The 15,123-nt window shown below is 49.0% G+C and overlaps 1 protein-coding gene across 1 annotated transcript in view; it reads left to right on the forward strand.

The window, feature by feature from the left end:
• Nucleotides 1-14,694, forward strand: part of fndc3ba (fibronectin type III domain containing 3Ba) — a 34,207-nt gene extending 19,513 nt beyond the window's left edge. Inside the window, 6 exon segments of the mRNA XM_048990091.1 lie at nt 485-634; nt 1,138-1,418; nt 4,781-4,999; nt 6,862-7,028; nt 7,112-7,239; nt 13,506-14,694. Coding sequence (XP_048846048.1) covers nt 485-634; nt 1,138-1,418; nt 4,781-4,999; nt 6,862-7,028; nt 7,112-7,239; nt 13,506-13,817 — 1,257 coding nt within the window. The 3' untranslated portion in view covers nt 13,818-14,694.
• Nucleotides 14,695-15,123: the final 429 nt, after the last annotated feature.

Here is a 15,123-nt window from a genome sequence, read left to right on the forward strand (position 1 = left end):
GGTTCCATTCATCAACAAGCGGCCGCCAGTGAGTGAATTTTACAGCTGTATGATTACATTACGGCCTGCGGACTCCCCGGTCCTGCGCCCGCCGCCCTGTTAGTGTCCCGCCGGTAGCCTTCGTCTGACATTGTAGCTTACCGACTCTCACTATTAAGCAGAACGTGGAAACGTCTGGCATCTTCTCATCTCGCTAATAACGACACAAGGTTTTTTGAAAAACTCCAAGGATTTTGCAGTGAATTTACAAAACGCCCCCCAGGAGGGGGCCAACATCTTGTCTGCCCTCCATTGTTTCAGCAGCCTGTCATTATGATTTTTGTGTAAATTGTTGATTTTTCATTGGCCGCCGCAGCAGATAGCAGGCGCATCACTGTCGCAGTGTCACCAGTGCGAATATGAGCGGTGTGACCGCGGTACTGTCACTGTATCACTGTTCCTGAGGTGTCATCCAGTGGCCTTTCGCGTCTGCTGTCCCCAGCAGAGCCCCGAAAACCTCGGCGTCGACATCTCCGAGTACCGGCTAGAGTGGAGTCGTGAGGAGGGTGTCTTTGAGCTGGCGTACTGCGGTACCGACACCCAGTGTGAAATATCCAACCTGACGGCCGCCTCGCAGTACTGGTGCAGGCTACAGGTAATCGGTTACAGCTTCTGTAGCTTACAGGTAATCGGTTACAGCTTCTGTAGCTTACAGGCAAACAATTACAACTGCCATTACAGGTAATTAATTACAGCCACTTTAACTTACATATAATTAAAAACAGCCCCTGTAGCTCACAGGTAGTCAACCACGGATCTTGTAACTTGCAGGAAGACCCAGATACCACAGTACAGCACAGTCAGATACTTTCTGCTCCTCTAAGATGCTGCCGTGCTGCATTACGGGTGTTTTAGTGGCAGAAAGAAGGCGGTGATTTAGGATGGGTTGCTGAGAGAAGGGGGTTCATCAGGCTGTGTGTCTGAACACTGACTGCTCTCAATAGAGTCCCAAGGAGAATGCAGTGAGCACACACACCTTTGGGAGAATGCAGTGAGCACACACACCTTTGGGAGAATGCAGGGCGCGCGCACGCACACACACAGGCTCCCCGGGGGAATGCAGGGCGCTTCAAGTCTGTTTCTGTTTCCCGTCTACAGGCGGCCAATCAGGCGGGAGCAGGCCCCTATAGCGAGACGGTGAGCTGTCACACCCCAGCCTCGGCACCCGATGCCGTCTCCGTCTTCTGCCTGGTGGAGCCGGACCGCCTGGACGGGCAGCTCTTCTCGCCGTCGCACTGCCTCGCCGTCAAGTGGCAGGAGCCGTGCAGCAATGGAGCGGCGATCACGTCCTACATCATTGCGCTGGAGGACCGCCTCATCACCGTGGAGCCGGCTACCTGCTACACCATCGACGGGCTGCAGCCAGACAGTGCCTACAGGTGGGGCGAGGCCCGGGTTCGAGACTCTCCTCCGTCAGCGACTAAAAATGGTCCATCGGTTTTCCATGGTCTAATTTTTAATCTTAAACTTAAGTTTAAAATGTCTTTTAGGTTCCCTTTCACCTTTGAACAGCTTCTGAAAACTTTTTTTAAAAAAATAAATTACTATTTTGATTCAGACAAGCCAGTAACGATGGGTTTCAAACTGCTCTTTACATTCCACGACTAGACGCTTGTGTCTGTTCCCCAAAGGCAAAGAAAAAGTCATTATCCCTAATGAAATGTTTGACAGACGATATTTTATAACGATGTAGTCTGTCCTGTGGCAGGAAATGTGACGTGGACGATTATCATGGAAGGAGATGGTGCTGGTTAATGGGGGAGGGAGTGAATTAAGATGGGGAGCATTTGCAGCCTCCAGGCTGCAGGGGGCAGGAGATGGGGGCACAACTCATTAAAACGAACCACCACGCTTGTGTGGCAGAACGCGGTAAAGGGTAGGGCTGCGGGAAACTGGTATGAACAGGGTGACCACAACTGGGAGAGGGGGTTAGCGGATTGCTAAAAGGTAGCTGGGTTATATTTAACTTGACAGCAATATGGATCGAACGGCAAACTGAGATGGATACTCATCCTACTTCGTTGATTTGACCAGCTGTCCGGTCAATAATGCGGCGTATCCAGAAATGTCCGTATTGGCATCAGACGTTGACCGTTTTCCCATCCAGCGCCATCTGTCCGCAGCGCGGTGAGCTCTGCTGAATTTGTGGTGAGGTCGCCCTCCACGTTAGTGTCACATAAACTTCTACCGTGGTGAAGTCAACCAACGGGTTCTCTGCCGTGCCAACCAAATGCTATCGAGAGGGTGGAATGAATGAATGAATGAATGAACGTCGTCGTCCGTTTGGGTTCAGCGTTTTCTTTATTGGACTCTCCTTCCTGAGTCGGACTCGGCAGCAGGGAGTGACAAAGATGGATTTTAAATAACAATAAAGCTCACTCACATTTAACAAAAGCTGTTTTTTATTCATTCAGATGCAGGAAGCAGCTCCCACTCGATTAAATTTGTCAGGGAAATGTGATTTGCGCACTGGGGCATGTGCTGTAGTGTTTGTATTGCATTTTAAGGACATTATTAACATTTCCTTAAAAATGCATTCAGGACCCACAACATTTTTTTTTTTCCATCTCCTGCATATTTTTGGTACTTTTGTATCAAAACGGCAACCAAACCCGTATGTCAGATGAATGTGAATCAGCCCACTCAAGCTATCTGATTTTTACGTGCGTTTTACGAGACGTCAGCTTTCAACGGCCGTGGTTTGATGATTTATATTCAGCAGGTCTGTCACCAATCACACTTTATTCTCCACTATTGTGTGGGCCATAATGCCGTAATTAGTTCATGGGGATTATTGAGTGTGGTTACGGTGAACAGGAATTAAAGAACCTCTCTGCATTGGTATTTAAGGGGCCGTCGGACCGACTGCGAGGTGAAAAATCTGTAAAAAATGCTAGATCAGGATCAGGGGTGGTGGTGGGGATTGGCATTTTCTGTTGTACAGGATACAAGCCTTAAAACAGTGTGTTTCAGAGGATCGAGCGGGAAATCACTGGGAAGCTGTTAAGGTTCCGGTAATGACTAGAATGTGTCACTTTGTGGGTGGGGCGCTTAATCACAGTCCTACTTTTATGCGAGTGCTTAGCATTTCCCCTGCCTTATGAAACATTGGAGTATGGCAGGATTGAGGCCATGCTATGACTGGTCCAACCTGTGGAGGATCTGTTCATCACTGCTGTTGGGGCTGCTGTACATCTACCCAACGCTATAAATCTACCCCATGCTGTACATCTACCCAACGCTATAAATCTACCCCATGCTGTACATCTACCCAACGCTATAAATCTACCCCATGCTGTACATCTACCCAATGCTATAAATCTACCCCATGCTGTACATCTACCCCATCACCCCAAGGCACTTCGCAGGAGAAACTATAAATGCCCCCTTCCAGCCTCCTGCCTTAGGGAAATGCCTCTCTTTTGTAATTCGTTTGGAGCTATTGTGAACTGTGTGCACAGTCCAATTGCTTTAGCAATTACTTGCAATTACCTTTAGAAAGCATAGACAGGCAGTTAACGGCAGTAGTGGTTAGCTAGGATACCCTTCCCTGTTTCTATCCTTCACAAGCTGGGACTGGGTCGAGAAGGCGGGTGGCGATCTGACACCTCACGGTGTCAGAAACAAGACGGCGCACCAGGGAAATTTAGTGCAGGTCCGGAAACGTGAACCTCTGACACGGCGGTGAGTCATCGGGGTTGCCGGGCCCCTGTCACAAATTTCGGGTTTGCCTGCAACGCCTCGCTGCTGCACGACGGTGGGGGGGAACCACCCAGTCAGGGACCGCCATCACCGGAGGGTAATTAAGTGGCTGTGTCGGGGGTACCGCAGAAAGGGTAAAAAACACGGCAGCATGTGTGCTTCAGGAAGAAAAAAAAAAAACGAAAAAGAGATTTGAGCTGGTGTGGACACACGGCCTCCTGTCGAATTTCACGGTTCGCTGTGCTGCTGGTGTAGGTGGAGTTCCTTCGCGCTTACAAATACGCACCGCTCCCCACAGTCATCGGGGGGTGCTGCGCTCATCATGCGCTGTTGAGAGACCCGGAAGGAGTTTCGGTGCGGAGAGACAGAAAAGTCGCTCCCTCTCAGCAAGCGTGAAAGGGGCGAGAAGGAAAATTTTATTAGTTTAATGGGCTCTTTTAATGGGCGGTCCCTGCAGCAAGTGGGGGGGGGGGGGGGTACGAGTCAAGCTGCTGACCCTGGGAATTGAACCAGCGACCATCCGATCATAGATACAGCGTCCGAACCGAAGGTGATTTTATGGCATTATCAAGCCATCTCTGCAGTTGGACCTGTAGACTTGGGGGGGGGGGGGGTCAGACTATGCTGTGCGGAATATAAACCCGCTTAGAGGAAGCCCTCAGACCCTACTCCGCCAATACCGTCGTTAACTACTCTCCTGGCTCATCAGAATGACCATCCATCAGCATTTGGCCGTTTTAGTCTCATGTCGCCCGGGAAACGGTGACGGGCCTATTTGCATTCATCGCGGTCAAATTACACTGCAGCGACATGCGATCAGAGACGGGAGACATAACTGGAGCCGACGAAGGTGTCCGGTCCGTGGTTCTGGTTCTGTTTCGCTCACGTCCTCCCTGAGGTCCTCCCCAGGTGCTACAACTTCAGAAGCTGGCCAATGTTTTCGGTTCTGTGCATACCACTTAACACTTAAGGTCTTACAGTGTTACCATGGTAACAGTCTGTCCTTTGCCCCCCCCCCCCCCCCCCCCACGCACTCCAGCCTGCGGATACAGGCTGTGAACGAGATCGGCGCCAGCTCCTTCTGCGCCCCTCTCCAAGCCCGGACCCGGCCCCTGCCCCCAGCGCCCCCCCGCTTGGAGTGCTCTGCCACCGGACCTCAGAGCCTCAAGCTGAAATGGGGGGAGAACGGCGGGGCACGGACCCTTAACAACAATGACGACACGGCCTTCGCCCTGCAGATGGAGGACAAGAACAGACGGTAGGGATTCATCCCCGAGGGGGCTACAGAAGGTGTTTGGCTCACGACCACTTCCCTGTTGATGGTGGGATATCTCTTGCCGTTTGTCCATAATGTCCTTAAAGGATGTTTAACTAGTTGCGGCCATATTTTCCTGGTGCTTTTGTTAACATAAAAATGTACAGAGTTTAAAGTTTGCTGAAGTTTAAAACGAACTTTTGAGACATACAAGCACCAGCTTTTCCATTCCTGTTTGAACCGGGCCGCAGTCTGACCTTCCATCAGGCCTCACCACGTGCGTCTTCTCTAGGCCGACCTGAGGAGCATCGTCATGGGCTCCCTGAGAGGAACCGAGATGCGGACGTGCTCATTTGGTTTGTTTTTAGCAGTGTGATCGCGTCCGACCCCCCCGCCGTCTTCTATAGCAATCTGTCAGTGTAGCGGATGCAGAATCTCCTGGAAGCCAGATTACATCAATGACTCTGCTAATTAGCTTTCCTTCGGTGGGGTGGGGTGGGGGGGGGGGGGGGGGGGGCGGGTTCACTGCAGTGACCTGTGGAGTGATCCTGTGTCAGAGGCATCGGAGGCCTGGCTTACACTCCCTTCAGGTTTCCGGTTTTCCTCCAGAACTACGTCTCTCAAGTAAAACCCGGACTCTGCTCGTCTTGTTGTTTGCGCCGTTTCCCAGGCAACCCAGGCAGGCGGGTCGGGAGGGGATATCAGAAGCAGACGAGGGTCACGCCCTCGAAAAATAAAACCAAAATAACACGGGCCGCTTCCTGCGGGGCTGGCTACTGCCCGGCGCGGGGGACTGGACTCGCCTCCTCGCTGATCTCCAGAGTCTCGTTTTAAAAACAAAAACAAACTGCAGGAGGAGATGAGAGTCACCTCCCACGTCCCTGATGCAGACGGCAGAGCCGGGCCGTCGGCATCGATCCCCGGTCTCTGCGTGCTATTTATTTACCGTTATCAAACCTTTGTGGCTCAGGAGAGCTCTTGCCACCGCAAGATTTATTACGGTTGCAAGGGGCGTCGCTCTGAAGCATTGAAATCTTTCCGCGTTCCCACGGCAACACATCTCGTTTGTGTCGTCGGCGGAGGGGGGGGAGTTGACGCGTCACACGGAACGAAGTTAAATGATTTGGGAAAGAAATGCGTTTTAATTTACCGTTTGCGGTCTGTGTGTTTTGTGATGTATTTCTGCAGTTAACCAGATAAGGGAGATAAAGGCATGAATCGATGACCATAGCTCCATGTTCTGCTTTCTGTAGACTTGATGGGGTCCGTGGTACCACACACCGTCGGGTCCCGGTTCCAAGCCGGGAGCACAGTACTGGGTTTGCGAGACCGAGCCAGCCCCCCCCCCCCCCCCTGAGTCCCCTATTCTTTTGTTCATTTGATTTCAGAATAACTCGTGATTTTAAATTTATTTTATTTTATTTTGCGAGGGTAATCTGGCCATTTCCGCAGTTTGGCCACCGCAGGAGATCGATGAAAGGCATCGACGATGACGCAGGAAATGCCCGCGCTGGGGGACGTGGCGCGAGGGCGATCGCTTGCACTGTTTGGCATTTCTGTCATATATTTATCATGTTTATATGTCTCTATATCTATATTCTATTTATCGCATTTTTTATTTGCTCTACAACCAAAGTTGATGATATTTCTCCTCATGCGTGTATCTGTTGACAGTAACATACTGTCACTGCACCTCCTGGTAAACGACTTTTACTGGTGCCAGTTGTCCGCACTGGTAATGGCTCTGGTGCTCTCCTGTGAAATCTCGGGTTAGGGTCAGCAGACTGCTGTGCCTGATGCTCTGCTGTAACCCAAACCCCACCGTGATGCCCCCCCACCTCCCAAGCCTGCCGCTCTCCTTTCAGGTTCACGACCATCTACCGGGGGCCCAGTCACACCTACAAGGTCCAGAGGCTGACGGAGTCCAGCAGCTACAGCTTCCGGATACAGGCGCTGAGCGAGGCAGGGGAGGGCCCTTTCTCCGAGGTCTACACCTTCAGCACCACCAAGTCCGTGCCGCCGGGACTCAAAGGTATGGGGACCCCCACGCTTGACCTCCCCCCCCCAGTTTGTTGATGACGTAACTGCAGTGACTCTGACTGTCCCCACTGCCAGCTCCCAGAGTGGTCCAGCTGGATGGAAACGCATGCGAGGTCTCCTGGGAAACGGTACTGCCCATGAGGGGAGATCCGGTCAGCTACATCCTCCAGGTTCTGGTTGGAAGAGAGTCCGAGTACAAGCAGGTGAGTGGGCGACAGGTGAATGGTCCTCTTCATGGGGGCGGGCCGGGGGGGGGGCAAGGAGAGCATGGTAAAAAAAAAAAAAAAGAGGTAGAATTGACTATTGTCCCGCCGTTCACAGACGATTGCAGTAAAAAAAATATAATTACTAAGCACTGAATCGTCATTATCGGCTTGATCGATGTGTCGGGTCGATCGATTTTGGCAAGGGTGGCCGAAACGCCCTCACCCTGACGGGCTGCGGGCTGCACGGATCGATGGCGTCTCCTTGGCGATCCGCAGTGGGCAGTTTAATGTTCCCCAGCCCAATTCCATGTTCCGGTCCGTTTCCATCTCTCAGATGAGGCGTCCAGTCCAGTTGGATGGTCTGTAATCAGAATCTTAATGTTGAGATTTTTTTTTTTCTCCTTTCATTGGCAGGCAGGTCAGAGGTCATGACAGGTCACTGCGATTTAAGCCAGTGAGCTCAGACTCGGGAAACGTCACTGCCAGTCCTTTTAATCCCTCCCCCTTTCCTTTTTCCCGTTCCCCGCAATTATCGTTGAATCATTTGGAAATCGTTTGCCGGAATTGGCGCCGTGGACGCACACAGCCGCGGTGGATGCGCCGCATTCATGCATTCGATCCGCATGACAGAGGTGCGGCAGCAGACAACAAAACGCGAGCCTTGTGCCGCATTGAGCGGGATGCGGTGAGAGTGGCGCTTTCATTCTGCTGGCTTCGCGCCGAGTGCTGGGATCGGCGGCCACCGACTTCTGCTTCCCTGCTGTCGGCATTTCAACTCGCGGGGTCGCATCACCAGAATCTGCAAAATTACAGTCTGTTTATTACGGAGGCCATTGAAATTTTACCTCCCGCCATCTCTGCGCCTATAACCTCGAACGGTGCGACAGCGTGCGGATAATCAGAGGACGCTCGACTCTTTAATCGCACTTGTTGCGATTCGGGAATCTTCCTCAGGTTTCCTGAGTGCGGTCGGAGCCGGCCTCCCCCTCCCCCCCCCCTCTAACGTACCATATAGCAGTTATCAAAAGGGGTGCCATTCAGTAGCCGTTTAACACAAAAAAAAATGCAGCTACTGAATCATCCATCAATGCTTCTTGCCAGGAAAGTGAGAAATGAAGGTGTGCGACTCAAAAGTACCGTCGCTAATCATTATCATTCTAAAGCGGAATCCGACGCCTGCCGGTGCTTGACGCCTACATTCTGTGAATGTTCTACAGGCGACACGACAGAAAGGACTCGACTTTGTCAATAAGTGCGGTTGAAGAAGGCTGTGTCCGTGGGCAGTGACTGCAGACGCTTTTCTGAAATGGGAGGTGCATCAACCCCCCCCATTCTGCCTCCTTTATACATTAGACAGGAAGGTGGTTCTTCTGGAAAGACGGATGTCGCTGGTTCTGATCCATTTCTCCTATCCTGCAGCTTGTCTCTGGGGAGGTTCTGCTTAAACTGACTGATTCTTGGGCGTATATAAACAGGCCAGACCTGAGGGACATGCCGAGGTTGATGTCATCATAAATTTAAATGACAAACGGCCTGAAGGTGACGATGTACTCAAAGCTGTCATATTGCACTTATTAAAGGTATATTTCAAAGCTCCTCTGGTCGCTGGCAGTTATATATGCTAATTCTGAGCTTCGGGAGGATTGTAGCACAGTTCTGTTTGACAGACACTTGGAGGCAGGGGAGAATTTTAAAGAGTAGTTACATTTTTTCTTTGTCCACTTTTCCTCGGGCACTGTGAAGATCTGAAATGCTGTGTTAAAGCTCATTGCTGTAGCGTATATCGTCATGCATGTTATTTGCTTCTCAGGCTGGAATTGTGTCATCTTGTAATACATAGTATAGCTGAAATCGTTTATTGTATGTAGTTTATTTAGCTAAGCATCACCGTGGTATAGATCACGTTTAAAATTTGTGCCAGTGACAGGCCAGTAGGGGGCATAACGGTTAAGGTCAGAATGTCGGACATTAGGATCTCATGGGTGAAAATGGTGCTGTGCGATGGAGGCAAGGGAGAATTTTCAGTGAATATTTAGATGTGTAGAACTAGTCGATTGTAAATGGTACGTGCGCTGCGACAAAATTAGTCAGGACACATGAAGGAGGACATGTGACTTCAGCAGCAATTATGACCTCCTTGGCCGTCAAACACACTTTGTTGCTACTGTCTGAGGGTGAACTGTTTCTCTACATGAAGCTTTTTCTGTGGGACAGGCGGCGACAAGGCTGTTCTTCGCTTTGCCTGAAGCCCCCGCGTTTTCAGCAGAGTCACAACGGCCGTTCTCCAGGGACATAGCAGCTCTTATCTTTGTTCCAGCCGAGACAATCTCCGCGACGTGGTTATCACAAGGACGCAACAGGCAACCAATACATAAAACTCTGCAGAAAAACAAACGGGTTTTGAGTCTTAAAGTACTGCACCATTTAAAGGCCAGCTATTTCAAAACAGTTCCGTCCAGTTTATTTTGATATAACATCGTTCGCAACAGAGTTACGCAAGTCACTTGACAAGAGTGCGCTCCAATCCATTGTTACGTCATTTACACAAAACGGTGCATGAATCAGGGAAGATGAAAAGGAAGAAAAGCCTGAAGAATGGAGGGAAAAAGTCTCTGAGAGTCCAAGGTTGACTGGCTACCCAACCCGACAGTCAGACTGTTCTCTGAGCAAATCTCTACGCCGGCTTTGATAGACGTGAGGTATAAACCGGGATCACAGTCTCTCAGTGAGTCCGGTGTCCGAGCAGATCTGTGCGTCTGCTTTGATAGACGTGAGGTAGAAACCGGGATCACAGTCTCTCAGTGAGTCCGGTGTCCGAGCAGATCTGTGCGTCTGCTTTGATAGACGCGAGGTATAAACCGGGATCACAGTCTCTCAGTGAGTCTGTTCTCCGAGCAGATCTGTGCGTCTGCTTTGATAAACGCGAGGTATAAACCGGGATCACAGTCTCTCAGTGAGTCCGTTCTCCGAGCAGATCTGTGCGTCTGCTTTGATAAACGCGAGGGATAAACCAGGATCACAGTCTCTCAGTGAGTCCGTTCTCCGAGCAGATCTGCACCAGCCAGCAGCTTGGCTTGATCTGGGAACTACGTCTACGTTTACTAATGTAGTCATTAAATTCTCTGTAATTTTCCTTGACTTTTGAAGGATTAAAGCAATCAATTTGTTACAGGATAGACTGCAGTCTGTTTGCAAGGCAGTGAGTGAGGGTTCGCAGTGGTCAAAATATTTTTTTTGCACGTGTTGTTGCACGAGTTGGCAGAGAGAGAGAGAGACTGAGAGAGACAGGGGGAGAGAGAGAGAGAGAGAGACAGGGGGAGAGAGAGAGAGACAGGGAGAGAGAGAGAGAGACAGGGAGAGAGAGAGAGACAGGGAGAGAGAGAGAGACAGGGAGAGAGAGAGAGACAGGGAGAGAGAGAGAGAGAGAGACAGGGAGAGAGACAGGGAGAGAGAGACAGGGAGAGAGACAGGGAGAGAGAGAGGGAGAGAGACAGGGAGAGGGAGAGAGACAGGGAGAGAGAGAGGGAGAGAGAGAGAGAGAGGGAGAGAGAGAGAGACAGGGAGAGAGAGAGAGAGACAGAGAGAGAGAGAGAAACAGGAGAGGGAGAGAGAGAGAGAGACAGGAGAGAGAGAGAGAGACAGGAGAGAGAGAGAGAGACAGGAGACAGAGAGAGAGATGAATTCCATTCCCCTCAAAGTATCATCATCTTTTGAACGCTTCCCAGCCCTTGGCTTTGCTTCCACCGGCATTTAGCCTAATTACTGGCAACCCCAGCTACCTAAAGGGCTTTTTTACCGTAACCTTCTGGCTTCTGCACGCGCTCTGTGCCTATTCTGGCCAGATGGTGATCACATCACTTACTACGTCCTACCAAAAAAAGCTGCTCCACCCCCCTACGTGTATCTAGCATGTAATATTATCTCGTCTTAATAGTTTCCAAATTTGCCTTCAAAATTCTCTCTGGCAGGCGTCCCGGCATCTCCGCTTTGTGTCATTTAAGTGCCCAAGCCATTGTCACAGTACTGGCATGCAGCGTGCAAATCACACTCGTTAGCTCATTAAGTTTTCATTGTGTCAAGCCTGCAGAAATGAGTTGTACGGCATGAGTCGCGTGTCTGACAGTGGTGTCCACTTCTCCTTCGTGTAGGAGCAGTCTTGTATAAAGTACCCGAAAGTCACGCTGAAGTATAAGTACAGATACCCTCCCAAAAGTTTACTTTGATAAAAGTTCAAGTTACCAACTAGAATTCCACTTAAGTAAAAGTCTTAAAGTATCTAGTATTCACTGTACTTAAGTATTACAAGTAATCTATAACTAAGTGTACTTGAGTAATGAAAGTACAAGTGCGAGTAAATGATAATAACAGAATGCTGTTTAAACTTTTAATATTAAAACGTTTATTCAGCATTTTAAAACATGGAAAAGAAAAATTTTGCCCCCATCACACACTTCAAAATCAGGGCTTTAAAAACCTAAACAGGAGTAGGCTATTGTTAAAAAAGAAGTACAGGTTAATGTTAACGTATTTTAAAGCCATTTCTGAAAACACAAGTCACTGTTCTTCTTACCACCAGCATGGGGTTCATTATCTCAGTCACAAAACCCTGTTTTCCAGCTTAAATACTATTTCAATATTCATTGTTCAAACGTTCAAGTTAATATTAGTGATTCAAATGCCCTAACCAGCCCATCACCAAGAGAAGAAAACGTTCACTTAACATCAGACACAAAGCTCACCCCAAGCTTTTATCCAGGCTAATCATGATAACTGAAGTTAATTCACTGGTATTTACCATTAATTTAGCTTCCCTCGATGTGCTTCTTTAGATTGGACGGGGAGCTTTTAGACGCCAAAATTTCGATGTCGTTAGGCAGGCACAAGAGGTATTTCATCTGATAGGACGATTCTTTCCCACCACATAAGAAAACATTGTGTTTAAGTATAGCCAGGGGTGCCGCTCATCATCTTCCCCGTCATCTGTAGCCGATGCTACTTCTGCTCTTTCTTCCTCCATGACTGCTTGTGGGATGGCTGCTCGGCGCTCACATCGACAGATAACCGACAGGTCGAGTGTGGAGTGATGCGTGCGCACGTTACGTCACGTGATTCATAGAACAATGACAAGTCAGCTTCCGCAAGCTTCTGTTGCAATCACCTGACCTAAAACCGACAGAGAAAACGCCAAATCTAATTTGATTTTTGATTTGATCGAGTAACGACATTCCGCGCTGAAAATGTATCGGAGTAAAAATTTGCAGTTAAATTAGGAAATGTAGTGAAGTAAAAGTGAAAGTTGACAAAATTAAAAAAAATAAAAATAAAAAACTCAAAGTATAGATACTCCCAAAACATAATTGAGTACAGTAGTAAAGTATTATTACTTCGTTACTATACAACACTGTGTAGGAGTAATATGCTTGGCTAGCTGTTTACCCTCACTGATGGTCAGCACTAAGCTGCAGTCATTTCTTCTGCGACCAGTTTGCTAACTAAAGAGATTCCTTTTTTTGGAATAAAATTTTTCCTAGACATTCAGTGGCTGTGAATTTCAATTGAATCACCCACTGAAAGAAAGACATCATCACCTATGGGCAGTTGGGAACAGGGGTGTGTACTTCACAATCATTCACCTGCAGATATCTGCCTGGCATTTATGGACAGGCTCTATGGTCTGACTGACTCTCAGAACCCCTTACTGCACCTGAAAAATATACTTTTATGTGGGGGGTGGGGGTCTTAAGGTCAGATAAGTCATTCTTTACCTTGATCCCAACAGGCAGTTAAGTCTGTGTGTGGTACTAACCTAAGCCTACATATAGTCTTGCAGGCTTATTCCCTTGCTATGGAGTTCTGGAAGCTTTACTGCCTTGGAAGGTAAATGAAATGCCAGGAAACGCTAAGCGGCTCTGACTGATTCATAGCATCGTTCTTCTAAATGAAAGTGTGAGCAGCCAAGATGGCCTCCTAATGGTTTAATGGCTATTGGAGTGATGTAAACCAAATGCCACTGTAGCCCCGTTACCCCAGATGACCACTCGGACCCCCCATTTGGGATGCTGGAGCTGCTTTATGTGCTTTCAGCATCTTGTTCTGGCCCTCCTGCGTAGGACTGGTGGGGGGGGAAGATGGATATACGAGGGTCGTACAGGGGCGGCTGGTTGAGTTTGGTGCCCCCACCACGAATTTGATTGGATTGACTAGCTGAGGTCATGTAGGGGGTGGTGCCTAAAGTGACATCATCTCGGTCTCCCACCCCACAGGTGTTTAAGGGGGAGGAGAACATGTTCCAGATCTCCAGCCTGCAGACCAACACGGACTACCGCTTCCGCGTCTGCGTGTGCCGCCACTGCCAGGACAGCGGGCAGGAGCTCTGCGGCCCCCCCAGTCCCCCCTCCCTGCTCACACTGCGCCGCTGCGAGCCGCAGCTCCCCGCCGAGGCTCACGTGGGCCACGCCAGCCCGGCCGTGGGCCTGATCTCCTCGGACGAGCGATTTGCCGCCGTCATTGTCCTTGGCTTCGCCGGCCTCTCCATCCTCATCGCCTTCATCCTGCAGTACTTCTTCATGAAGTGAGGGAGAGCAGGACCAACGATGGAGGGAGTCTGATGAAGGGATTTGAGGGCAAAGACAAGAATCCCGTGAAACTTGAGGTGTATTTTCTACACCACGCATCATAGTCCCAATACATATTCAGGCTTTCTTTCCGTTTCGGTCTTTATTTGTTCTCTTGCATTACCGCCATCTCTCACTCTTTTTTTCTCCCTCTCTCTCTATCTCCCCCCCTCCCCCCTCGCTCATGGCATATGGTTCAAGCGAAGCCTTAGCTCTTTGCTGCCCCTGTTTCAGGAAAGCCAATCGATTAACCACCCTTCAAACGGAGCAAGCACAGTTGCTAACAGACTGATGTGCATGTTTTTTTTTTTTTTTAATTTTGTATCATTTTGAAATGTATATGATTAAGAAAGTTTATTTTCCATTACGTTCATACAACCACCTTACCGTAGCGTTTTATCCGAACTTGCTTTCGTTTCGTCATACTCTTCGTAGGCATGTTAGCGTTAACAATGTACTGATCGTCCTGTGACTTAACGTCATGAATAATATGTACAAAAAAGAGTTTGACACGTGTTGTTAAATTTTGTTTTATTATTATTATAATTTTTTTTTTATTTGCAGTTTGATGTGCTATGTTTCGATGACTGAAATCACAGTGCTCGGAAAACACCGACTCCAATTCGCATCGTCATCATTTTTTCGGCGATTTGATACCAGCATTAAGCTGCAAAAGCAGGCTGCAATCCAAGTGTGGTTTAAGTGATGCTGCTATCCTATGTTTTTAAAGAATGAAACCAGTTATCTAATATATACATGTGTATCGAAATATATAAATTCTATAGATGTAATATAAGTGACATTGGATTTGAAGTAACGATTAAATTGCTTAGGAGTCCGAGCGCATTCAATGGTGCTTAAATAATCTGTGGTCAGTAGTCCACATGAGTGGATTGGCAAGATGGGCGCGCCGAGTTGGTAGATCACCAGGCTCCCCGGCAGTTGGTGTAAATCTTATGGCCTGGTTTGGGCAGTGGAGGCTGTAGTCATTATCTCTTTTCAGCTTTTGTCCATCCCATCAACTTCTGCCTTTTCGTCTGGCCTGACTCCAGCTTTTAAGTGCTTGGTAGGCCACCGGATTGTCTCTGCAAGGGTGAGACAGGCTTATGATTGGGTGAAGTCAGGCCTGCTTTCGGTCACTGTGATCCACACCATTTTGCGGCCATGGAACCAGGCAGCCGCCAAAGTGTGTTTGGGGGGGGGGGGGGGGGTGGGTAAGCGGTGTGTAGGTGAAAGTTCTCCAGCAGGATAAGTAAGGGCTTTGCTG

The sequence above is a fragment of the Brienomyrus brachyistius genome, chromosome 21, assembly GCF_023856365.1.
Source record: "Brienomyrus brachyistius isolate T26 chromosome 21, BBRACH_0.4, whole genome shotgun sequence".
NCBI lineage: Eukaryota > Metazoa > Chordata > Actinopteri > Osteoglossiformes > Mormyridae > Brienomyrus > Brienomyrus brachyistius.